This window comes from Leptopilina heterotoma, unplaced genomic scaffold, assembly GCF_015476425.1.
Source record: "Leptopilina heterotoma isolate Lh14 unplaced genomic scaffold, ASM1547642v1 Lhet_18, whole genome shotgun sequence".
Classification (NCBI taxonomy): Eukaryota; Metazoa; Arthropoda; class Insecta; order Hymenoptera; family Figitidae; genus Leptopilina; species Leptopilina heterotoma.
In genome coordinates this window covers 2,312,359-2,339,576 of record NW_025110896.1, presented here as the reverse complement: position 1 = coordinate 2,339,576, position 27,218 = coordinate 2,312,359, and the positions used below count along the sequence as shown (strand labels likewise).

At 28.9% G+C, this 27,218-nt stretch overlaps 1 protein-coding gene across 1 annotated transcript in view; it reads right to left on the bottom strand.

Moving 5' to 3' along the window:
- LOC122499920 (dynein axonemal heavy chain 10) overlaps positions 1 to 27,218 on the bottom strand; it is a 56,945-nt gene that overhangs the window by 8,557 nt on the left and 21,170 nt on the right. Inside the window, exons 27-40 of the mRNA XM_043608506.1 lie at positions 26,055 to 26,309; positions 25,573 to 25,876; positions 25,044 to 25,321; positions 24,620 to 24,884; positions 23,457 to 23,671; positions 22,945 to 23,133; positions 22,609 to 22,800; positions 20,887 to 21,338; positions 20,418 to 20,613; positions 20,121 to 20,337; positions 19,618 to 19,930; positions 18,978 to 19,272; positions 16,933 to 17,393; positions 16,210 to 16,490 (exon numbers count right to left, since the gene is read on the bottom strand). Coding sequence (XP_043464441.1) covers positions 16,210 to 16,490; positions 16,933 to 17,393; positions 18,978 to 19,272; positions 19,618 to 19,930; positions 20,121 to 20,337; positions 20,418 to 20,613; positions 20,887 to 21,338; positions 22,609 to 22,800; positions 22,945 to 23,133; positions 23,457 to 23,671; positions 24,620 to 24,884; positions 25,044 to 25,321; positions 25,573 to 25,876; positions 26,055 to 26,309 — 3,913 coding nt within the window. The remainder of the gene's footprint in view (positions 1 to 16,209; positions 16,491 to 16,932; positions 17,394 to 18,977; positions 19,273 to 19,617; positions 19,931 to 20,120; positions 20,338 to 20,417; positions 20,614 to 20,886; positions 21,339 to 22,608; positions 22,801 to 22,944; positions 23,134 to 23,456; positions 23,672 to 24,619; positions 24,885 to 25,043; positions 25,322 to 25,572; positions 25,877 to 26,054; positions 26,310 to 27,218) is intronic.

The window sequence follows — 27,218 nt, the reverse complement described above, 5'->3', positions numbered from 1 at the left end:
AATTTTTTGTTTCTTGGTCGCAAATTAAAGGGGGAGTAATGCTCTTTAAAATGTGACAATTGAAAATGTTCTTAATAAATTTTTGATAGCCAGCGTCCCCACCCGCCCCTATCAGAAAAACGAAAATTGGTAAAAAAAGTTCAACAAAAATTCATAACTTGAATAATTTTTGACCAATTTTTTGTTTCTTGGTCGCAAATTAAAGGGGGAGTAATTCTCTTTAAAATGTGACAATTGAAAATGTTCTAAATAAATTTTTGATAGCCAGCGTCCCCACCCGCCCGTATCAGAAAAACGAAAATTGGTAAAAAAGTTCAACAAAAATTCATAACTTGGATAATTTTTGACCAATTTTTTGTTTCTTGGTCGCAAAATAAAGGGGAAGTAATGCTCTTTAAAATGTGACAATTGAAAATGTTCTAAATAAATTTTTGATACCCAGCGTTCCCACCCGTCCGTATCAGAAAAACGAAAATTGGAGAAAAAATCGAAAAAATATTTATAACTTGAATTATTTTTGACCAATTTTTTGTTTCTTGGTCGCAAACTAAAGGAAGAGTAATGCTCTTTAAAATGTGACAATTGAAAATGTTCTAAATAAATTTTTGATTGCCAGCGTTCCCACCCGCCCGTATCAGAAAAACGAAAATTGGTAAAAAAGTTCAACAAACATTCATAACTTGAATAATTTTTGACCAATTTTTTGTTTCTTGGTCGCAAATTAAAGGGGGAGTAATTCTCTTTAAAATGTGACAATTGAAAATGTTCTAAATAAATTTTTGATAGCCAGCGTCCCCACCCGCCCGTATCAGAAAAACGAAAATTGGTAAAAAAGTTCAACAAACATTCATAACTTGAATAATTTTTGACCAATTTTTTGTTTCTTGGTCGCAAATTAAAGGGGGAGTAATTCTCTTTAAAATGTGACAATTGAAAATGTTCTAAATAAATTTTTGATAGCCAGCATCCCCACCCGCCCTTATCAGAAAAACGAAAATTGGAGAAAAAATCGAAAAAATATTCATAACTTGAATTATTTTTGACCAATTTTTTGTTTCTTGGTCACAAATTAAAGGGGGAGTAATTCTCTTTAAAATGTGACAATTGAAAATGTTCTAAATCAATTTTTTAAGCCAGCGTTCCCACCCGCCCTTATCAGAAAAACGAAAATTCGTAAAAAAGTTCAACAAAAATTCATAACTTGAATAATTTTTGACCAATTTTTTGTTTCTTGGTCGCAAATTAAAGGGGGAGTAATGCTCTTTAAAATGTGACAATTGAAAATGTTCTAAATAAATTTTTGATAGCCAGCGTTCCCACCCGCCCGTATCAGAAAAACGAAAATTGGAGAAAAAATCGAAAAAATATTCATAACTTGAATTATTTTTGACCAATTTTTTGTTTCTTGGTCACAAATTAAAGGGGGAGTAATGCTCTTTAAAATGTGACAATTGAAAATGTTCTAAATAAATTTTTGATAGCCAGCGTTCCCACCCGCCCTTATCAGAAAAACGAAAATTGGTAAAAAAGTTCAACAAAAATTCATAACTTGAATAATTTTTGACCAATTTTCTGTTTCTTGGTCGCAAATTAAAGGGGGAGTAATTCTCTTTAAAATGTGACAATTGAAAATGTTCTAAATAAATTTTTGATAGCCAGCGTCCCCACCCGCCCGTATCAGAAAAACGAAAATTGGTAAAAAAAGTTCAACAAAAATTCATAACTTGAATAATTTTTGACCAATTTTTTGTTTCTTGGTCGCAAATTAAAGGGGGAGTAATGCTCTTTAAAATGTGACAATTGAAAATGTTCTAAATAAATTTTTGATAGCCAGCGTTCCCACCCGCCCTTATCAGAAAAACGAAAATTGGTAAAAAAGTTCAACAAAAATTCATAACTTGAATAATTTTTGACCAATTTTTTGTTTCTTGGTCGCAAATTAAAGGGGGAGTAATGCTCTTTAAAATGTGACAATTGAAAATGTTCTAAATAAATTTTTGATAGCCAGCGTTCCCACCCGCCCGTATCAGAAAAACGAGAATTGGAGAAAAAATCGAAAAAATATTCATAACTTGAATTATTTTTGACCAATTTTTTGTTTCTTGGTCGCAAATTAAAGGAGGAGTAATGCTCTTTAAAATGTGACAATTGAAAATGTTCTTAATAAATTTTTGATAGCCAGCGTCCCCACCCGCCCGTATCAGAAAAACGAAAATTGGTAAAAAAGTTCAACAAAAATTCATAACTTGAATAATTTTTGACCAATTTTTTGTTTCTTGGTCGCAAATTAAAGGGGGAGTAATTCTCTTTAAAATATGACAATTGAAAATGTTCTAAATAAATTTTTGATAGCCAGCGTCCCCACCCGCCCGTATCAGAAAAACGAAAATTGGTAAAAAAGTTCAACAAAAATTCATAACTTGAATAATTTTTGACCAATTTTTTGTTTCTTGGTCGCAAATTAAAGGGGGAGTAATGCTCTTTAAAATGTGACAATTGAAAATGTTCTTAATTAATTTTTGATAGCCAGCGTCCCCACCCGCCCGTATCAGAAAAACGAAAATTGGTAAAAAAGTTCAACAAACATTCATAACTTGAATAATTTTTGACCAATTTTTTGTTTCTTGGTCGCAAATTAAAGGGGAAGTAATGCTCTTTAAAATGTGACAATTGAAAATGTTCTAAATCAATTTTTTAAGCCAGCGTTCCCACCCGCCCTTATCAGAAAAACGAAAATTCGTAAAAAAGTTCAACAAAAATTCATAACTTGAATAATTTTTGACCAATTTTTTGTTTCTTGGTCGCAAATTAAAGGGGGAGTAATGCTCTTTAAAATGTGATAATTGAAAATGTTCTAAATAAATTTTTGATAGCCAGCGTCCCCACCCGCCCGTATCAGAAAAACGAAAATTGGTAAAAAAGTTCAACAAAAATTCATAACTTGAATAATTTTTGACCAATTTTTTGTTTCTTGGTCGCAAATTAAAGGGGGAGTAATTCTCTTTAAAATGTGACAATTGAAAATGTTCTAAATATATTTTTGATAGCCAGCGTCCCCACCCGCCCGTATCAGAAAAACGAAAATTGGTAAAAAAGTTCAACAAACATTCATAACTTGAATAATTTTTAACCAATTTTTTGTTTCTTGGTCACAAATTAAAGGGGGAGTAATGCTCTTTAAAATGTGACAATTGAAAATGTTCTTAATAAATTTTTGATAGCCAGCGTTCCCACCCGCCCGTATCAGAAAAACGAAAATTGGAGAAAAAATCGAAAAAATATTCATAACTTGAATTATTTTTGACCAATTTTTTGTTTCTTGGTCGCAAATTAAAGGGGGAGTAATGCTCTTTAAAGTGTGACAATTGAAAATGTTCTAAATAAATTTTTGATAGCCAGCATCCCCACCCGCCCTTATCAGAAAAACGAAAATTGGAGAAAAAATCGAAAAAATATTCATAACTTGAATTATTTTTGACCAATTTTTTGTTTCTTGGTCACAAATTAAAGGGGGAGTAATTCTCTTTAAAATGTGACAATTGAAAATGTTCTAAATCAATTTTTTAAGCCAGCGTTCCCACCCGCCCTTATCAGAAAAACGAAAATTGGTAAAAAAGTTCAACAAAAATTCATAACTTGAATAATTTTTGACCAATTTTTTGTTTCTTGGTCACAAATTAAAGGGAGAGTAATTCTCTTTAAAATGTGACAATTGAAAATGTTCTAAATAAATTTTTGATAGCCAGCGTCCCCACCCGCCCGTATCAGAAAAACGAAAATTGGTAAAAAAGTTCAACAAACATTCATAACTTGAATAATTTTTGACCAATTTTTTGTTTCTTGGTCGCAAATTAAAGGGGGAGTAATTCTCTTTAAAATGTGACAATTGAAAATGTTCTAAATAAATTTTTGATAGCCAGCGTCCCCACCCGCCCGTATCAGAAAAACGAAAATTGGTAAAAAAGTTCAACAAAAATTCATAACTTGAATAATTTTTGACCAATTTTTTGTTTCTTGGTCGCAAATTAAAGGGGGAGTAATGCTCTTTAAAATGTGACAATTGAAAATGTTCTTAATAAATTTTTGATAGCCAGCGTCCCCACCCGCCCGTATCAGAAAAACGAAAATTGGAGAAAAAATCGAAAAAATATTCATAACTTGAATTATTTTTGACCAATTTTTTGTTTCTTGGTCGCAAATTAAAGGGGGAGTAATGCTCTTTAAAATGTGACAATTGAAAATGTTCTTAATAAATTTTTGATAGCCAGCGTTCCCACCCGCCCTTATCAGAAAAACGAAAATTGGTAAAAAAGTTCAACAAAAATTCATAACTTGAACAATTTTTGAACAATTTTTTGTTTCTTGGTCGCAAATTAAAGGGGGAGTAATTCTCTTTAAAATGTGACAATTGAAAATGTTCTAAATAAATTTTTGATAGCCAGCGTCCCCACCCGCCCGTATCAGAAAAACGAAAATTGGTAAAAAAGTTCAACAAAAATTCATAACTTGAATAATTTTTGACCAATTTTTTGTTTCTTGGTCGCAAATTAAAGGGGGAGTAATGCTCTTTAAAATGTGACAATTGAAAATGTTCTAAATAAATTTTTGATAGCCAGCGTCCCCACCCGCCCGTATCAGAAAAACGAAAATTGGTAAAAAAGTTCAACAAAAATTCATAACTTGAATAATTTTTGACCAATTTTTTGTTTCTTGGTCGCAAATTAAAGGGGGAGTAATGCTCTTTAAAATGTGACAATTGAAAATGTTCTAAATAAATTTTTGATAGCCAGCGTTCCCACCCGCCCGTATCAGAAAAACGAGAATTGGAGAAAAAATCGAAAAAATATTCATAACTTGAATTATTTTTGACCAATTTTTTGTTTCTTGGTCGCAAATTAAAGGAGGAGTAATGCTCTTTAAAATGTGACAATTGAAAATGTTCTTAATAAATTTTTGATAGCCAGCGTCCCCACCCGCCCGTATCAGAAAAACGAAAATTGGTAAAAAAGTTCAACAAAAATTCATAACTTGAATAATTTTTGACCAATTTTTTGTTTCTTGGTCGCAAATTAAAGGGGGAGTAATGCTCTTTAAAATGTGACAATTGAAAATGTTCTTAATAAATTTTTGATAGCCAGCGTCCCCACCCGCCCGTATCAGAAAAACGAAAATTGGTAAAAAAAGTTCAACAAAAATTCATAACTTGAATAATTTTTGACCAATTTTTTGTTTCTTGGTCGCAAATTAAAGGGGGAGTAATGCTCTTTAAAATGTGACAATTGAAAATGTTCTAAATAAATTTTTGATTGCCAGCGTTCCCACCCGCCCGTATCAGAAAAACGAAAATTGGTAAAAAAGTTCAACAAACATTCATAACTTGAATAATTTTTGACCAATTTTTTGTTTCTTGGTCGCAAATTAAAGGGGGAGTAATTCTCTTTAAAATGTGACAATTGAAAATGTTCTAAATAAATTTTTGATAGCCAGCGTCCCCACCCGCCCGTATCAGAAAAACGAAAATTGGTAAAAAAGTTCAACAAAAATTCATAACTTGAATAATTTTTGACCAATTTTTTGTTTCTTGGTCGCAAATTAAAGGGGGAGTAATGCTCTTTAAAATGTGACAATTGAAAATGTTCTTAATAAATTTTTGATAGCCAGCGTCCCCACCCGCCCGTATCAGAAAAACGAAAATTGGTAAAAAAAGTTCAACAAAAATTCATAACTTGAATAATTTTTGACCAATTTTTTGTTTCTTGGTCGCAAATTAAAGGGGGAGTAATGCTCTTTAAAATGTGACAATTGAAAATGTTCTAAATAAATTTTTGATAGCCAGCGTTCCCACCCGCCCTTATCAGAAAAACGAAAATTGGTAAAAAAGTTCAACAAAAATTCATAACTTGAATAATTTTTGACCAATTTTTTGTTTCTTGGTCGCAAATTAAAGGGGGAGTAATGCTCTTTAAAATGTGACAATTGAAAATGTTCTAAATAAATTTTTGATAGCCAGCGTTCCCACCCGCCCGTATCAGAAAAACGAGAATTGGAGAAAAAATCGAAAAAATATTCATAACTTGAATTATTTTTGACCAATTTTTTGTTTCTTGGTCGCAAATTAAAGGAGGAGTAATGCTCTTTAAAATGTGACAATTGAAAATGTTCTTAATAAATTTTTGATAGCCAGCGTCCCCACCCGCCCGTATCAGAAAAACGAAAATTGGTAAAAAAGTTCAACAAAAATTCATAACTTGAATAATTTTTGACCAATTTTTTGTTTCTTGGTCGCAAATTAAAGGGGGAGTAATGCTCTTTAAAATGTGATAATTGAAAATGTTCTAAATAAATTTTTGATAGCCAGCGTCCCCACCCGCCCGTATCAGAAGAACGAAAATTGGTAAAAAAGTTCAACAAAAATTCATAACTTGAATAATTTTTGACCAATTTTTTGTTTCTTGGTCGCAAATTAAAGGGGGAGTAATTCTCTTTAAAATGTGACAATTGAAAATGTTCTAAATAAATTTTTGATAGCCAGCATCCCCACCCGCCCTTATCAGAAAAACGAAAATTGGAGAAAAAATCGAAAAAATATTCATAACTTGAATTATTTTTGACCAATTTTTTGTTTCTTGGTCGCAAATTAAAGGGGGAGTAATGCTCTTTAAAATGTGACAATTGAAAATGTTCTTAATAAATTTTTGATAGCCAGCGTTCCCAACAGCCCGTATCAGAAAAACGAAAATTGGTAAAAAAGTTCAACAAAAATTCATAACTTGAATAATTTTTGACCAATTTTTTGTTTCTTGGTCGCAAATTAAAGGGGGAGTAATGCTCTTTAAAATGTGACAATTGAAAATGTTCTTAATTAATTTTTGATAGCCAGCGTCCCCACCCGCCCGTATCAGAAAAACGAAAATTGGTAAAAAAGTTCAACAAACATTCATAACTTGAATAATTTTTGACCAATTTTTTGTTTCTTGGTCGCAAATTAAAGGGGAAGTAATGCTCTTTAAAATGTGACAATTGAAAATGTTCTTAATAAATTTTTGATAGCCAGCGTCCCCACCCGCCCGTATCAGAAAAACGAAAATTGGTAAAAAAGTTCAACAAAAATTCATAACTTGAATAATTTTTGACCAATTTTTTGTTTCTTGGTCACAAATTAAAGGGGGAGTAATGCTCTTTAAAATGTGACAATTGAAAATGTTCTTAATAAATTTTTGATAGCTAGCGTCCCCACCCGCCCGTATCAGAAAAACGAAAATTCGTAAAAAAGTTCAACAAAAATTCATAACTTGAATAATTTTTGACCAATTTTTTGTTTCTTGGTCACAAATTAAAGGGGGAGTAATGCTCTTTAAAATGTGACAATTGAAAATGTTCTAAATCAATTTTTTAAGCCAGCGTTCCCACCCGCCCTTATCAGAAAAAACGAAAATTCGTAAAAAAGTTCAACAAAAATTCATAACTTGAATAATTTTTGACCAATTTTTTGTTTCTTGGTCGCAAATTAAAGGGGGAGTAATGCTCTTTAAAATGTGATAATTGAAAATGTTCTAAATAAATTTTTGATAGCCAGCGTCCCCACCCGCCCGTATCAGAAAAACGAAAATTGGTAAAAAAGTTCAACAAAAATTCATAACTTGAATAATTTTTGACCAATTTTTTGTTTCTTGGTCGCAAATTAAAGGGGGAGTAATGCTCTTTAAAATGTGACAATTGAAAATGTTCTTAATTAATTTTTGATAGCCAGCGTCCCCACCCGCCCGTATCAGAAAAACGAAAATTGGTAAAAAAGTTCAACAAAAATTCATAACTTGAATAATTTTTGACCAATTTTTTGTTTCTTGGTCACAAATTAAAGGGGGAGTAATTCTCTTTAAAATGTGACAATTGAAAATGTTGTAAATAAATTTTTGATAGCCAGCATCCCCACCCGCCCTTATCAGAAAAACGAAAATTGGAGAAAAAATCGAAAAAATATTCATAACTTGAATTATTTTGACCAATTTTTTGTTTCTTGGTCACAAATTAAAGGGGGAGTAATTCTCTTTAAAATGTGACAATTGAAAATGTTCTAAATCAATTTTTTAAGCCAGCGTTCCCACCCGCCCTTATCAGAAAAACGAAAATTCGTAAAAAAGTTCAACAAAAATTCATAACTTGAATAATTTTTGACCAATTTTTTGTTTCTTGGTCGCAAATTAAAGGGGGAGTAATGCTCTTTAAAATGTGACAATTGAAAATGTTCTAAATAAATTTTTGATAGCCAGCGTTCCCACCCGCCCGTATCAGAAAAACGAAAATTGGAGAAAAAATCGAAAAAATATTCATAACTTGAATTATTTTTGACCAATTTTTTGTTTCTTGGTCGCAAATTAAAGGGGGAGTAATTCTCTTTAAAATGTGACAATTGAAAATGTTCTAAATAAATTTTTGATAGCCAGCGTCCCCACCCGCCCGTATCAGAAAAACGAAAATTGGTAAAAAAGTTCAACAAACATTCATAACTTGAATAATTTTTGACCAATTTTTTGTTTCTTGGTCGCAAATTAAAGGGGGAGTAATTCTCTTTAAAATGTGACAATTGAAAATGTTCTAAATAAATTTTTGATAGCCAGCGTCCCCACCCGCCCGTATCAGAAAAACGAAAATTGGTAAAAAAGTTCAACAAAAATTCATAACTTGAATATTTTTGACCAATTTTTTGTTTCTTGGTCGCAAATTAAAGGGGGAGTAATTCTCTTTAAAATGTGACAATTGAAAATGTTCTAAATAAATTTTTGATAGCCAGCGTCCCCACCCGCCCGTATCAGAAAAACGAAAATTGGTAAAAAAGTTCAACAAAAATTCATAACTTGAATAATTTTTGACCAATTTTTTGTTTCTTGGTCGCAAATTAAAGGGGGAGTAATTCTCTTTAAAATGTGACAATTGAAAATGTTCTAAATAAATTTTTGATAGCCAGCGTCCCCACCCGCCCGTATCAGAAAAACGAAAATTGGTAAAAAAGTTCAACAAAAATTCATAACTTGAATAATTTTTGACCAATTTTTTGTTTCTTGGTCGCAAATTAAAGGGGGAGTAATGCTCTTTAAAATGTGACAATTGAAAATGTTCTTAATAAATTTTTGATAGCCAGCGTCCCCACCCGCCCGTATCAGAAAAACGAAAATTGGTAAAAAAGTTCAACAAAAATTCATAACTTGAATAATTTTTGACCAATTTTTTGTTTCTTGGTCGCAAATTAAAGGGGGAGTAATGCTCTTTAAAATGTGACAATTGAAAATGTTCTTAATAAATTTTTGATAGCCAGCGTTCCCACCCGCCCTTATCAGAAAAACGAAAATTGGTAAAAAAGTTCAACAAAAATTCATAACTTGAACAATTTTTGAACAATTTTTTGTTTCTTGGTCGCAAATTAAAGGGGGAGTAATTCTCTTTAAAATGTGACAATTGAAAATGTTCTAAATAAATTTTTGATAGCCAGCGTCCCCACCCGCCCGTATCAGAAAAACGAAAATTGGTAAAAAAGTTCAACAAAAATTCATAACTTGAATAATTTTTGACCAATTTTTTGTTTCTTGGTCGCAAATTAAAGGGGGAGTAATGCTCTTTAAAATGTGACAATTGAAAATGTTCTTAATAAATTTTTGATAGCCAGCGTCCCCACCCGCCCCTATCAGAAAAACGAAAATTGGTAAAAAAAGTTCAACAAAAATTCATAACTTGAATAATTTTTGACCAATTTTTTGTTTCTTGGTCGCAAATTAAAGGGGGAGTAATGCTCTTTAAAATGTGACAATTGAAAATGTTCTAAATAAATTTTTGATAGCCAGCGTTCCCACCCGCCCGTATCAGAAAAACGAGAATTGGAGAAAAAATCGAAAAAATATTCATAACTTGAATTATTTTTGACCAATTTTTTGTTTCTTGGTCGCAAATTAAAGGAGGAGTAATGCTCTTTAAAATGTGACAATTGAAAATGTTCTTAATAAATTTTTGATAGCCAGCGTCCCCACCCGCCCGTATCAGAAAAACGAAAATTGGTAAAAAAGTTCAACAAAAATTCATAACTTGAATAATTTTTGACCAATTTTTTGTTTCTTGGTCGCAAATTAAAGGGGGAGTAATGCTCTTTAAAATGTGACAATTGAAAATGTTCTTAATAAATTTTTGATAGCCAGCGTCCCCACCCGCCCGTATCAGAAAAACGAAAATTGGTAAAAAAAGTTCAACAAAAATTCATAACTTGAATAATTTTTGACCAATTTTTTGTTTCTTGGTCGCAAATTAAAGGGGGAGTAATGCTCTTTAAAATGTGACAATTGAAAATGTTCTAAATAAATTTTTGATTGCCAGCGTTCCCACCCGCCCGTATCAGAAAAACGAAAATTGGTAAAAAAGTTCAACAAACATTCATAACTTGAATAATTTTTGACCAATTTTTTGTTTCTTGGTCGCAAATTAAAGGGGGAGTAATTCTCTTTAAAATGTGACAATTGAAAATGTTCTAAATAAATTTTTGATAGCCAGCGTCCCCACCCGCCCGTATCAGAAAAACGAAAATTGGTAAAAAAGTTCAACAAAAATTCATAACTTGAATAATTTTTGACCAATTTTTTGTTTCTTGGTCGCAAATTAAAGGGGGAGTAATGCTCTTTAAAATGTGACAATTGAAAATGTTCTTAATAAATTTTTGATAGCCAGCGTCCCCACCCGCCCGTATCAGAAAAACGAAAATTGGTAAAAAAAGTTCAACAAAAATTCATAACTTGAATAATTTTTGACCAATTTTTTGTTTCTTGGTCGCAAATTAAAGGGGGAGTAATGCTCTTTAAAATGTGACAATTGAAAATGTTCTAAATAAATTTTTGATAGCCAGCGTTCCCACCCGCCCTTATCAGAAAAACGAAAATTGGTAAAAAAGTTCAACAAAAATTCATAACTTGAATAATTTTTGACCAATTTTTTGTTTCTTGGTCGCAAATTAAAGGGGGAGTAATGCTCTTTAAAATGTGACAATTGAAAATGTTCTAAATAAATTTTTGATAGCCAGCGTTCCCACCCGCCCGTATCAGAAAAACGAGAATTGGAGAAAAAATCGAAAAAATATTCATAACTTGAATTATTTTTGACCAATTTTTTGTTTCTTGGTCGCAAATTAAAGGAGGAGTAATGCTCTTTAAAATGTGACAATTGAAAATGTTCTTAATAAATTTTTGATAGCCAGCGTCCCCACCCGCCCGTATCAGAAAAACGAAAATTGGTAAAAAAGTTCAACAAAAATTCATAACTTGAATAATTTTTGACCAATTTTTTGTTTCTTGGTCGCAAATTAAAGGGGGAGTAATGCTCTTTAAAATGTGATAATTGAAAATGTTCTAAATAAATTTTTGATAGCCAGCGTCCCCACCCGCCCGTATCAGAAAAACGAAAATTGGTAAAAAAGTTCAACAAAAATTCATAACTTGAATAATTTTTGACCAATTTTTTGTTTCTTGGTCGCAAATTAAAGGGGGAGTAATTCTCTTTAAAATGTGACAATTGAAAATGTTCTAAATAAATTTTTGATAGCCAGCATCCCCACCCGCCCTTATCAGAAAAACGAAAATTGGAGAAAAAATCGAAAAAATATTCATAACTTGAATTATTTTTGACCAATTTTTTGTTTCTTGGTCGCAAATTAAAGGGGGAGTAATGCTCTTTAAAATGTGACAATTGAAAATGTTCTTAATAAATTTTTGATAGCCAGCGTTCCCAACAGCCCGTATCAGAAAAACGAAAATTGGTAAAAAAGTTCAACAAAAATTCATAACTTGAATAATTTTTGACCAATTTTTTGTTTCTTGGTCGCAAATTAAAGGGGGAGTAATGCTCTTTAAAATGTGACAATTGAAAATGTTCTTAATTAATTTTTGATAGCCAGCGTCCCCACCCGCCCGTATCAGAAAAACGAAAATTGGTAAAAAAGTTCAACAAACATTCATAACTTGAATAATTTTTGACCAATTTTTTGTTTCTTGGTCGCAAATTAAAGGGGAAGTAATGCTCTTTAAAATGTGACAATTGAAAATGTTCTTAATAAATTTTTGATAGCCAGCGTCCCCACCCGCCCGTATCAGAAAAACGAAAATTGGTAAAAAAGTTCAACAAAAATTCATAACTTGAATAATTTTTGACCAATTTTTTGTTTCTTGGTCACAAATTAAAGGGGGAGTAATGCTCTTTAAAATGTGACAATTGAAAATGTTCTTAATAAATTTTTGATAGCTAGCGTCCCCACCCGCCCGTATCAGAAAAACGAAAATTCGTAAAAAAGTTCAACAAAAATTCATAACTTGAATAATTTTTGACCAATTTTTTGTTTCTTGGTCACAAATTAAAGGGGGAGTAATGCTCTTTAAAATGTGACAATTGAAAATGTTCTAAATCAATTTTTTAAGCCAGCGTTCCCACCCGCCCTTATCAGAAAAACGAAAATTCGTAAAAAAGTTCAACAAAAATTCATAACTTGAATAATTTTTGACCAATTTTTTGTTTCTTGGTCGCAAATTAAAGGGGGAGTAATGCTCTTTAAAATGTGATAATTGAAAATGTTCTAAATAAATTTTTGATAGCCAGCGTCCCCACCCGCCCGTATCAGAAAAACGAAAATTGGTAAAAAAGTTCAACAAAAATTCATAACTTGAATAATTTTTGACCAATTTTTTGTTTCTTGGTCGCAAATTAAAGGGGGAGTAATGCTCTTTAAAATGTGACAATTGAAAATGTTCTTAATTAATTTTTGATAGCCAGCGTCCCCACCCGCCCGTATCAGAAAAACGAAAATTGGTAAAAAAGTTCAACAAAAATTCATAACTTGAATAATTTTTGACCAATTTTTTGTTTCTTGGTCACAAATTAAAGGGGGAGTAATTCTCTTTAAAATGTGACAATTGAAAATGTTGTAAATAAATTTTTGATAGCCAGCATCCCCACCCGCCCTTATCAGAAAAACGAAAATTGGAGAAAAAATCGAAAAAATATTCATAACTTGAATTATTTTTGACCAATTTTTTGTTTCTTGGTCACAAATTAAAGGGGGAGTAATTCTCTTTAAAATGTGACAATTGAAAATGTTCTAAATCAATTTTTTAAGCCAGCGTTCCCACCCGCCCTTATCAGAAAAACGAAAATTCGTAAAAAAGTTCAACAAAAATTCATAACTTGAATAATTTTTGACCAATTTTTTGTTTCTTGGTCGCAAATTAAAGGGGGAGTAATGCTCTTTAAAATGTGACAATTGAAAATGTTCTAAATAAATTTTTGATAGCCAGCGTTCCCACCCGCCCGTATCAGAAAAACGAAAATTGGAGAAAAAATCGAAAAAATATTCATAACTTGAATTATTTTTGACCAATTTTTTGTTTCTTGGTCGCAAATTAAAGGGGGAGTAATTCTCTTTAAAATGTGACAATTGAAAATGTTCTAAATAAATTTTTGATAGCCAGCGTCCCCACCCGCCCGTATCAGAAAAACGAAAATTGGTAAAAAAGTTCAACAAAAATTCATAACTTGAATAATTTTTGACCAATTTTTTGTTTCTTGGTCGCAAATTAAAGGGGGAGTAATGCTCTTTAAAATGTGACAATTGAAAATGTTCTTAATAAATTTTTGATAGCCAGCGTCCCCACCCGCCCGTATCAGAAAAACGAAAATTGGAGAAAAAATCGAAAAAATATTCATAACTTGAATTATTTTTGACCAATTTTTTGTTTCTTGGTCACAAATTAAAGGGAGAGTAATTCTCTTTAAAATGTGACAATTGAAAATGTTCTAAATAAATTTTTGATAGCCAGCGTCCCCACCCGCCCGTATCAGAAAAACGAAAATTGGTAAAAAAGTTCAACAAAAATTCATAACTTGAATAATTTTTGACCAATTTTTTGTTTCTTGGTCGCAAATTAAAGGGGGAGTAATTCTCTTTAAAATGTGACAATTGAAAATGTTCTAAATATATTTTTGATAGCCAGCGTCCCCACCCGCCCGTATCAGAAAAACGAAAATTGGTAAAAAAGTTCAACAAACATTCATAACTTGAATAATTTTTAACCAATTTTTTGTTTCTTGGTCACAAATTAAAGGGGGAGTAATGCTCTTTAAAATGTGACAATTGAAAATGTTCTTAATAAATTTTTGATAGCCAGCGTTCCCACCCGCCCGTATCAGAAAAACGAAAATTGGAGAAAAAATCGAAAAAATATTCATAACTTGAATTATTTTTGACCAATTTTTTGTTTCTTGGTCGCAAATTAAAGGGGGAGTAATGCTCTTTAAAGTGTGACAATTGAAAATGTTCTAAATAAATTTTTGATAGCCAGCATCCCCACCCGCCCTTATCAGAAAAACGAAAATTGGAGAAAAAATCGAAAAAATATTCATAACTTGAATTATTTTTGACCAATTTTTTGTTTCTTGGTCACAAATTAAAGGGGGAGTAATTCTCTTTAAAATGTGACAATTGAAAATGTTCTAAATCAATTTTTTAAGCCAGCGTTCCCACCCGCCCTTATCAGAAAAACGAAAATTGGTAAAAAAGTTCAACAAAAATTCATAACTTGAATAATTTTTGACCAATTTTTTGTTTCTTGGTCACAAATTAAAGGGGGAGTAATTCTCTTTAAAATGTGACAATTGAAAATGTTCTAAATAAATTTTTGATAGCCAGCGTTCCCACCCGCCCTTATCAGAAAAACGAAAATTGGTAAAAAAGTTCAACAAAAATTCATAACTTGAATAATTTTTGACCAATTTTTTGTTTCTTGGTCACAAATTAAAGGAGGAGTAATGCTCTTTAAAATGTGACAATTGAAAATGTTCTAAATCAATTTTTTAAGCCAGCGTTCCCACCCGCCCTTATCAGAAAAACGAAAATTGGTAAAAAAGTTCAACAAAAATTCATAACTTGAATAATTTTTGACCAATTTTTTGTTTCTTGGTCGCAAATTAAAGGGGGAGTAATGCTCTTTAAAATGTGACAATTGAAAATGTTCTTAATTAATTTTTGATAGCCAGCGTCCCCACCCGCCGGCGGGTCGCTAGTTTCACCGAGCCTACATAAATGAAGATATTTGTTCTACTGTTTTTAGAAATAAAAAAAATCAAGAAATATTTTATGTGGAAAAAATAGTTACCGTATACTAAATTGACGTACTTTAGAAATCTTTAAATCAGTAGTACGAGTCATTTATAGTCAGACAAAACATATTCTTGTTACTTTATAAATAGAAATAAGTGCCAATTTCAACAAGATAAATTTAAAAAAATTTATTTTTTAAAAATAGATCGCAGAAAATTTAGACAAAAATAAAATATAAAAAAAATAATGTATAGAATTTATATTTGATCTGAAAAATTTATTAAACTTATTCTATAACTTTTTCTAGTAGAAAATAATAATTTTAGTCAGACAAAAATATTCCGTATTTATTATTGCAGTAGTAACGGTCAATTTTAGTCCGTCGGAAAGTGTTTTGACTTTCCTGCCTTTTCAATTTTAGTAGTAAAAATTAAATCGAGTCTTTCAAAGTGTTTTACATTTCTGCTGAATTTTTTTAAGTAGTACAAGTCAATTTCTAATCAGCCAAGGCTTTTCAACCTAAATTTTCTTTTAATAGTAAACGTTAATTTGATTCAGAAGGTGATTTACATTCTTGATACTTGTTTCAGTAGTAAAACTCAATTTCAGTCAGACAAATCATTTTAAATCATTTCAATTATTAAACAATATAACACAAAATGATAAAATGTGTTTAATTTTTTTAAAACTGTCTACTATTAATTATTAACACCCTAATAAATAGTTAGTAGTAAAATAAATTTTTAGTCAGACAAAATAGTGTAATTATTTTTTCATTAGTAAAACAGTTTCAGTTAGTCGAAACCTAAATTTTCTATTAGTGGTAAAAGTTACTTTATGTCAGACAAGGAAGGTTTAGATTTTTGAAAACTTTTTCAGTATTAAATCTTGATTTTTGGCAGACAGAACATTTAAAATTGTAAAAAAATTAAATCTGATTGAAATATTACAAAATTATAATTAATCTTTCCTAGAAGACAAATAACATTGTCTTGAAATGAATAATAATTATCGATGATGAATAATAATTATAGATGATGAATAATAATTATAAGAATAAACATTTTTGAAAAATATGAAAATTTTCGTACTTTGAATATTTTTCGATAAAACATTATCCAACACTGGATCGATGAAATCGACGTCCTGGAATAATATCGGAAATCCATACGTCACGCCCATTTCCACTTGTTTAAGAAAATCGGAATCATTGAAAGTAATTATTTTTAAATTATTTTTCTCCTCCCGTTTCTTGATCCAATTGAGTGCCTGCTGTTGTGGATCAATGCACAAGGGAAATCTTGAAGCTCTTGTTGTGAAAATTCCATTTTGTATCGATAATTCATCAGGCGGTAGACCTTCTGAATTCCATCTTGAAATCAATATAGGAAATATTACAATATTTGTTTTAATTGGTAAAAAAATAAATTGTAGAAAATTGAAATTTTTTATTTTTCTTTTAATATTATTTTCTACTTTCTTTATTTTTTTTCTGAATCTAAATTTATTCGAATTTTAAATTATTTTAAAATTATTTTCTATTCAATATTATTTTTTACTTTTTGTGTTTTTTTGTTTAATTATTTTCTTGTTTTTTTACTTATTTATTTGCTAATGGATTTACTTGTTTCTTTATTTACTAATTTTCTTATTTATTGGCTAATTCATTTACTTGTTTTTTATTTACTAATTTGCTTACTTATTCATTTATTATTTGTTTATTTATTTATTTATTATCTGTTAATTCACTTTTTTTAATTTCGAATTTCCCCAGATTTAAAAAAAATTATTTTATTATTTTATTAAAAGAATACCCAGTAATTTCGACATCGTTGCTTAATTGCGTCTCCAATCGGAAGGGTTGTGTCAGTGGTATTTTCTTATTTAAAATATTCGTCTGCCAATTATTGTAGACCATTTCGTTTCTAAATTCATACGAGAATGGACCATTGTAGGCTAAAAATCCAGCTGACAGTAAACAATTGCCAATAATTTTCTCGAGTTCCTCGCGAAGATCTTCTAAATCATTTTGCCAGCGTATATTCTCCGAGGCGAGGCCATTCATTAATTTATCAGCGGCTATTAATCGTCGCTGAAGAAGATCAGTTTCGTCCTGTAATTTTTGTCTCTCCTCCATTGCAATCTCATATTTTGCATTCAATTCCGATAATTGCTTTTCAATTCGTTTCAATTCCCTTTCCTCCTTGTCGAGTGCTTTTCGCGCTTTCTCCGCCTCTGCTTCGAGTATTTTCACTCTGTCCATTTTCGGCTTTACCTGAAATGAACGAAAGTTGGAATATTTTTTTTTTGAATTAGAAATAAATTAATGCTATTAGTTGCTATAAATACTACTACTTACTACGCTATTACTATCGTACGTTTTTCTTTAAATGAAATGTAGATTTCAATTTTTGATCTATTTTCTATTTTTATTATATTTTTCGTAAGGGAATATTTTTTATTAGAATACTTTTTAGTAGAATATTTTTACTAGAATATTTTTGTAGTAGAATATTATTTACTAGAATACTTTTCACTAGAATATTTTTGTACTAGAATATTTTTTACTGAAATATTTTTGTAGTAGAATAGTTTTTAATAAAATACTTTCTAGTAGAATATTTTGAAGTAAAATATTTTCTAGTAGAATATTTTTAAGTAAAATACTTTCTAGTAGAATATTTTTAAGTAAAATATTTTTTACTAAAATATTTTTATAGCAGAATATTTTCGTAGTAAAATATTATTTACTAGAATATTTTTTACTACAATATTTTTTAGTAATATATTTTTGGTAGTAGGTAGACAATTTTTTACTACAATATTTTTTACTCGAATACATTTCACTAGAATTTTTTTATAGCTGAATATTTTTGACTGAAATATTTTTAAAGTAGAATTTTTTTTACTAAAATATTTGTATAGTATAATATTTTTGTAGTAGAATATGTTGTACTAAAATATTTTTGTAGTAGAATATATTTTAATTAAATATTTTTGTAGTAGAATATTTTTTACTAGAATTCTTTTATATCAGAATATGTTTTACTGAAATATTTTTGTAGTAGTATATTTTTTTTAGAAATATTTTTGTAGTAGAATATTTTTTAATAGAATACTTTCTAATAGAATATTTTTTAGAAGAATATTTTGTACTAAAATATTTCCATAGCAGAATATTTTCGTACAAGAATATTATTTACTAAAATATTTTTTACTAATATATTTTTTGTAGAAGAAAATTTTTTACTACAATATTTTTTACTCGAATACATTTGACTAGAATATTTCTATAGTAGAATATTTTTGACTGAAATATTTTTAAAGTAGAATTTTTTTTACTAAAATATTTGTATAGTATAATATTTTTGTAGTAGAATATGTTGTACTAAAATATTTTTGTAGTAGAATATATTTTAATTAAATATTTTTGTAGTAGAATATTTTTTACTAGAATTCTTTTATATCAGAATATGTTTTACTGAAATATTTTTGTAGTAGTATATTTTTTTTAGAAATATTTTTGTAGTAGAATATTTTTTAATAGAATACTTTCTAATAGAATATTTTTTAGAAGAATATTTTGTACTAAAATATTTCCATAGCAGAATATTTTCGTACAAGAATATTATTTACTAAAATATTTTTTACTAATATATTTTTTGTAGAAGAAAATTTTTTACTACAATATTTTTTACTCGAATACATTTGACTAGAATATTTCTATAGTAAAATATTTTTTACTGAAATATTTTTAAAGTAGAATTTTTTTTACTAGAATATTTTGGATAGTAGAAAATATTTTCAGAATATTTTCTATATTTAAATATTTTGAGTGTAGAATATTTTTTTTATTTACTTCTCGAAAAACTGCGCAGTAATCTAGAACGGCTAGTAAAAATTTATAGAGTCCATAACCAGCTTGACTGATAATTTTCATTTGCTCCATTTTGTTGGATCTTTTCAGATGAGCCTTAGCCATTTGCTGTTGTTTGAGAGTAATGAGATCGCAATTCATTTCTTGCAGCGTTCGCAAATAATTAGGATCACTCATCATTCCCTTTGCGATTTTCCACGAGATTTCCTTCGCCCCTCGAATTATCGAAATCGCTTCGCATACTACTTGTACTGGTTCCGGTGGTGTTGCGAACGATCTTTGAAAAAAAATTAAAATTAAAATACATTTTTAATATCTAGTAAAAAATCTATTGTAAAAAAAGTTACATTGTTATTTTTTCTAAAGATATCAAATTGAGGCGAAAAATTTGTAAAAAATTTAATGTAAGCAAATTCATAGTAAAAAATCTAACGTTAGGAAAATTGAAAGTTAAAAAATAGCTGAAGTAGGAAAATTTAAAGTATACAAAATTTTAAAGTAGAAAAATATTAAGTAGAAAAAATTTGAAATATAACAACTTGAAGTAAAAGAATTTGAATTAGAAAAATTTTTGAGTAAAAAAAGAAGAAATATTTTGAAGAGAGGAAAAAATTGCTGAAACCTAATTTCAGTAATGTCGCCTTTCTCTAAATCGTTGAGTGCCAATCTGGCACCTTCGAGAGCTGGTTGAGCTTCCGCTAAAGCTGTCTTTGCTTCTTTTGATTCCTTAACAATTATTTTATTTTGCACTTCAATCTCCTGACGTTTCTCCATACTAATTGTTTGCTTTTCCTTCGCAATATTCGTACTTTCACCAATTGATTTTAATAATTGCTCGCAATTCATCGTTTGCTCGTCGACCTTCACTCTTTGAATCGCCAACATTGCATTCAACTCCTCTAAAGTGTCGGACGCTTCCGCAATTTTTGTCAGTCCTAAAAAAATTTGATTTATCAACATTCAAATTTATTTTTTGTCAAATATTTATTTTTACAAATACAATTTAGTTCTCTTAAAAAAAATTAAAAATCGTTTGATACAAATAAATATTTTTTTGATAATAGACGATTAATCGTTTACTAGAATTAATTTTTTTAATGATGGGAATGTAAAAATTAAAAGTACCTCCAGATAGTCGTTCACATTGTCCAGTGATAAATTCTTTCTTCTCCGTCAGGAGATTCAAATAAGTATTGATAAAATCAAGATAGTGTTTTGGTGTAACGTAATTTTTTCGACGAAGTTTCGTGAGAAAATCGTCAGTGTAATGACCAACGGAAATGTGAACGTCGACAATGTGTTGAACGATGGGTTCTCTATGTTGTTCGGGAATATTTGGATTCTGTAAACGATTTTTTTTTCAGAATTATTTATTACAAAAAAAAAATAGAATATATTTTTTTAATATTATAAAATACGTACATCGATTAAAATTACATTGGCAACAGCGTAAAGTGCTTGTTCCGGCCAGGGGAACATCCAATCAATCGTTGTGCTGTTCACAAGACCGGGATAACTTCGACATCGCGATCTTAAAACGTCACCTGACGGACTCATTGACAGGGCAATTCTCAAATTTGATACGCTCGTTTTTACAAAATAGTTCCAAACATTTTCTCTGTGTGAAAAAGATTTTTTTTTATTTTCCTGACTTTTTATACTTTTAGCTTAATTTTTTAATAGAAAGTTTTGAATTAATTTATTTCTCTCATTCCTCTATTATTGTTCAATTTAAAAAATTATGGGATTAATAATTATAATTATAATTATAATTATAATTATAATTATAATTATACATAATTATTATAATTATAATAATAATTAATAATTATTATTATGATTATAATTTATAATAAGAATCATAAAATAATTGTGATAATCAAAAACTGACTTGGTGACACCGTAACCAGCCAATTTTGCCTGCTGTCGACAGGAATTGATCACAGAATCCTTCTCCTCGTCGGTGAATAGTGCAGGAACAACGCCGATCATTAGCATATTGTTGACAATTTCGAGAAAGCTCTCGTCAACAATGTGAGCGGCAGTGAAAAGAAAGACAGTTCGCTTATTTTCCACACCAACTTTATTGTAGAGAATTTTCATGTCCTCGCGAAATGAATTTTCATTGTAGCCTCGATTCAATGTGATTTCGAAAATTTCACAATTTGCCGCAAATGCCGCCAATCTAATGACCGATTGTTTCCCACTGCCACCAATTCCCACCACTAAAACATGTCCACGATACTGTCGAATTGTGCGATGAACTCTCGTTAAATGCTCCAATGCATCGTTAAAGAGGACCATTTTTAATTTCGAACCCTTTTCGTTGTATTCCTCTAGAATCTGTGCGTGAAAATGTTTACAATTAGTAAACAATTAGTAAAAATTTAGTATTTTTCACTTTTCTTTAATTTTTGCATATTTATTTTATTTCTCTTTATGTATTTTTTTATTTATTTTATTTTATTTTATTATTTAATTTTATTTTATTTTATTATTTACTCTATTTCACTTATTTTTATGACACTTTCAAAGGATGACAAATTAAGACAAAAAATGAATTTTTGATGAATGAAAATGAACTTTTGATTCGTTTTTTGTCTCAATTTGATATCCTTTGAAAAGCAGCGTGTATTTTTTTATTCACTCTATTTTACTCATTTTTATGTATTTTTTATTTACTTATGTTTGTTTATTTTTATGCATTTTTTTATTCACTGTATTTTATTTATTTTTATGTATTTTTTAATTTTTTTATTTACTTTATTCTACTTTATTTATTTTTATGTATTTTTTATTCATTTACTTTATCTATTTTTGCTCTCCAAATTAAAAAAAAATATTATTTAATTCAACAAACCGATTACTTGTCTATTATCAAATAAATATTTAGTTAAATCAAATAATTTTTATCTAAATATAAGAAAAAAACTGTATTTGAACTAATAATTTTAGTATTTAGACATCGTTTACGTAAATCAAATAAATTTTTTGACTGTAAATCTGATTTAGTAAAAATTGAGCCACTGCTTCATATCAGTAAGAACATGAAAAATTTTTAGTAAAATTTTACTAGACTAAAAAATGTTTGTTTGATTTAAATAAACGATTACTTTCCTATTATCAAATAAATAATTATTGGAATCAATTAAATGGCATTTGCTTTAAATACTGAAATTATTGGTTTGAGTACCTACAATTTATTGGATTTAAATAAAAATTATTTAATTCGATATTGTCTGACTAAAATGGACTTGTACTACTGTTAATTAAATTTAATTCTAAAAAAACTGCAAAAAATATTGTCTGACTAAAATTACTTGTACTACTGTTAATTAAATTTTATTGTAAAATAATGACAAACAATATTTTCTGACTTAACCTGACTTGTACTACTAATAGTTAAATGTTATTATAAAATCAAGACCAAAAAGTATGTTATAATGTTTTTTTTTTATATTTTAGAGAAAAATGACTGAAAATTAGTAAAAATTAGCAAAAAAAAAATTAGTAATTAGTATAATTAAAAAAAAATAATTATAGTTTTGAATTTAAAAAATAAATTGCAATAGTTTGTTCGGGTGTTTTTTTGGGGGTGGGGGAGTTTACTTACTTCCATAAATAGGGTGTAAACTGCTTCATAATCGAGTAAATCCTCATAAAACCTCGGTTCGTCTTCGTTACAAGCGTTACGGAAGTCACCGAAAAGTAGAGGATCACGCATTGCGTATTCAATAACATGACGTTCATCCTCCCAAATTGATTTTATTTTCGCCTCTAAATGCTCACAAACAAGTTTGTAATCCTGAAAAAGCGAAAATATTCAACAAAATTTTTCTTGTGTTTTTTCCTATTTTTTTGTTTGTCTATTTCTTTCTTTTTTTTAAATTTCTTTTCTATTTCTGTATTTCTTTTTTTCTATAATACAGTAGAAACTGTTTGTTTATACCTCCGAATTGATAAGTCGATCGCACATTACTCGCACAAATTCGTTTCGCCACAAACGTACAAAATTTTGTACACCTGGAAAATAGCGTGGATTACTTTGTACGAGTCCGGCTGTGATTCTTGACAGATCGCGCATATTGAATATATAGTGGAATTTCGAAGGCGTTGGTGGCAATTCAACGATTATTAACTAAATTGAAAAATAATTATAAATTTTTTTGTACTCTGTGACTATATAATTATTTTTTAACTCCATAAGTTCCGATGGCAAAGATTTTAGTCATCAAATCTTTACCATATGACACTTCAGGAATTAAGAATAAAAGGAAAAATAGTTCCCAAGTTCGTTACGTTTGAATCAAGATAATTTTAAAAATTGAATTTATAATTTTTAAAATTATAATAAAAAGCAAATAATGGAATTAAAAATTTTGCAAAAATTTAAATCTAGGGAAATTTGGTTCATTGAAACGTTCAGAACTTTAGGGGTATTAAAAAAGAGGATGATGATACTTTGTAAAGTTCCAAAGTAATTTGAATAATTGGAGCCGCTATTTGTTGAATTTCTTCGGCAAATAATTGCAAGTGTCCACTTAGAATTTTTGTGTAAATATAATTCAGCGTCTCGTCAGTTGGAAAAGTGACATTGTAGACTGAAAACATTGAAATGAATCGTGGATCAACGAGATTTCGTCCACCGCCTGCTTTTCCCATTGCACCCAAAAAACCTGTTCATAAAATGTGATTAACATATTTTTATTTCTAATTAAATTATTAGAATTTTACTAATAAATAGAGAAATATCACTTAATTGTTATTCCTTTTCGTGGACGACTTTTTCTGATTTTGATTAGTAAATTTCGACTAATTGTTGGTAAAAAAATTTACAAATTTTTTAGTAGAAAATCTCAGTAATTTCTATCTAAATCTGAATTAGTACAAATTTTTACTAACTGTCTGACTAAACTTGACTTGTACTACTGTTAATTAAATTTAATGGTGAAATAACGACAAAAATATTGTCTAACTAAGCCTGACTTGTACTACTGATAATTAAATTTTATTATAATCAATAATAAGAAATAGAGAAAAAAATATTGCCTGACTAAAAGTGACTCATACTACTAGTAATTAAACTTTATTTTATAAAAATATTGTCCGACTAAATCTGACTTGCACTACTAATTATTAAATTTTACTATGAAAAATATTGTGTGATTAAACGTTATTTGTACTACTGATAATTACATTTTATTGCACAAAAATATTGTCTGACTATAACTGACTTTTTCTACTAATGATTAAATTTTACTTTAAAAAATATAAAATAACTGATAAAAAATATTGTCTGACTAAACTTTACTTGTACTACTGCTAATTAAATTTTATTGTACAAAAATATTGCCTGATTATAACTGACTTGTTCTACTAATGATTAAATTTTATTGTAAAAAATAAAAAAAACATAAAATAAGGATTGAAAATTACTTTTGAATTAGTAAATTTTATTAATAATTAGTCATTTCTACTAATTGATTAGTAAAATTTACTTTTTCAAAAGCAAAAAGTCAGTTGCTGATTCAAATTAGTAGACAATTTTACCAATTCAAATTTCATGAGAATAATAATAAGAACAACTATTCAAAATATTATTAACAATATTAATAATAACGTACATATATCCTTAATATTCATCCAATTGAGATCTTTTCCTCGATCGTAAAATCCACCTCTTTCTAAAAGCAATTTCAAGAGAGCTATTGGTTGCTGAGTACCGTAAGTGTCAACCAGTGGCATGTTCATGTCATCAATAAAGACAATTAATTTTTTTCCAATCGGTGGTCCAAAAATGTCTTTTGTTCTTTTTTCCACTGCCGATTCAATGTTTCTTTGGACATCCAAAGAAGTTGTTCGTGATGAGAAATTTATCGGTAATTGATTCTATGAAAAATGATAATTGCGATCAACTTTATCAATACTTGTTTATTTATTTATTTTTATTATGTTTGTCATTTTTTGTTATTTTTTTTGGTTCATTTATACTGAATTATTATATTTTATTTATTAAATAATAAAGTTGTTATAATATTTTGTTCTTACGAATTTGTCTTTATTCAAATTTCTCAGAAATTCCAAAATAATTGCTGTTTTTGAAGTTCCGGTTTCGCCAACTAAAAGCACGGGTCTCTTGAGTTCGTTCATCAAATCAATGAACCAAGTTGTCCGTAGAGTGTCGACAGTTGGCACTAAAATATCGCTAAAATTTTTATCTCTATCGTGAATGTATTTGGGAACCCGTCCCTTCCAAGGAATCCAAATTTTTTTCTCTACATCCAAAAGGTATTCGTATAGCGTTCGTAAAGTCACTGGCAAATATCCTGTTAATGACAAAAACTTAATTAATTAATCAATTAAATAACTAATTAATTAATTAATTAATTAACTAATTACTTGTTTAACTACTTTAATTTTTTATTAATTAACTAATCAATATTAATACTAATGATAGTTATACAAATAATAATTATTACTAATAAATTATTATTAATATTACTTATTAACCAAATAATGTGTAATAGCTATTAAATTAAATTAATTAGTTATTAGTGTACAGTTTTAATTAGCATACTTGTCGTTGCTGGCTTTTCAGGGGTATCCTCAACCATCATTAGTCCTGCTGTTTTTTTCATAAAATCATCGAAAACAAGTCTTGAATCTGCCTCTAAAGTTGCTCCCAGTGAACAATAACACGACTGTATAAAAACCGCCTCTAACAGTTCATTTTTTAATTCTAATTCTTCGTCCAAATTTGCTTGATTGTCGGTCGATGTTGTCTGTATCGTGGCGACGGTTTCTTTTCTTTCTATCGGAACTGTTTCGTTTTCCGGTTGAATAGGTAGTAGGCCATCGAACATATAACACAGTTGAGTAACCTGTTAAAGAAAATAATTAAGAATTCAATTTTTAATCTTGCTCCATAGCAAAATTAAAAATTCAATTCTTTTTTCTTCTTATCTTTATTTCTTGTGTAAATTTGATGGCAGGAAATTTTACCATTGCAGGTGGACTAGATTTTTTAAACGTTAAACGAAAGATTAAAGGAATGAGTACCATATTTAGTGCAGTTTGGGGCAAAATCATCTTCAGTGGTTGCACCTGTTGCAATCCGAGCATTCCGTCAATAATCAATTTGATAGCACTGTGAATGTATTTTTCGCATAGAGTTTTTAATAATTCTCTCTCAGATTCGGATCGTGTGTTTATCCATCGGTCAATGTAGGGCTGATAGCCGAGATTTTTCGGGTCCACGTAAACCATACCAGCTCTTGAGACTGTTGCTGGCGAAGCGTATTGTAAATCTCCCACCTTGTATTTGTAAAAATTGTGCGTATTTTAAAAAATATATATATTAATTATTTTTTTCTTAATTTATACAGTAAGAAAGCTATGACTGACATGATAGTTTCTATTACTTTATATCAACAGACTTATTTCTTTAAAAACTAGTAATTAGTCTGACTATGCTTTACTTTTACTACTGATAACAGAAAAAAAGGAATTTATAAATTTTTTTATCACTTGTGTCTGACTGAAATTGACTTTTACTACTGATAGTAAAATTACGAGAATTTAGAAAATTTTGTTCTTTCAAAAAAGCAATTTTTCATCTGACTTTTTTTCGAGGGAAAGTCTCTGTTTAGTAAGAAAGTTACATTAATCTGGAAAATTTATTAGATCTAAAATTAATTTTAATGGTAAATAAAATTGTCTGACTTAATTTGACTTGCACTACTTATAAGTACATTTAATAAAATAATATAGGTAAAATAAGGATAACAAAATTTTCATATTAAATACGACTTGTACTACTAAATACACTTTATTGTAAAATAATGACAAAGAATATTGTCTGACTAAACCTGTCATGCACTACTAATGATTAAATTTTACTATAAGAACTAGAAAATATTGCCTGACTAAACGTGACTTGTACTACTGTTAATTAAATTTGGTTTTGAAAAAAACTACAAAAACTATTGTCTGAATAAAATTGACTTGTACTACTCATGATTAAATTTTACTATTCGAAGTAAAAAATAATTGATAAAAAAATAATGCCTAACTAAAAGTGACTTGAACTACTGTTAATTAAATTTGGTTCTAAAGAAAACTACAAAAACTATTGTCTGATTAAAATTGACTTGTACTACTCATGATTAAATTTTATTATAATAAATAATATATCAAGATAAAAAATATTGCCTGACTAAACCT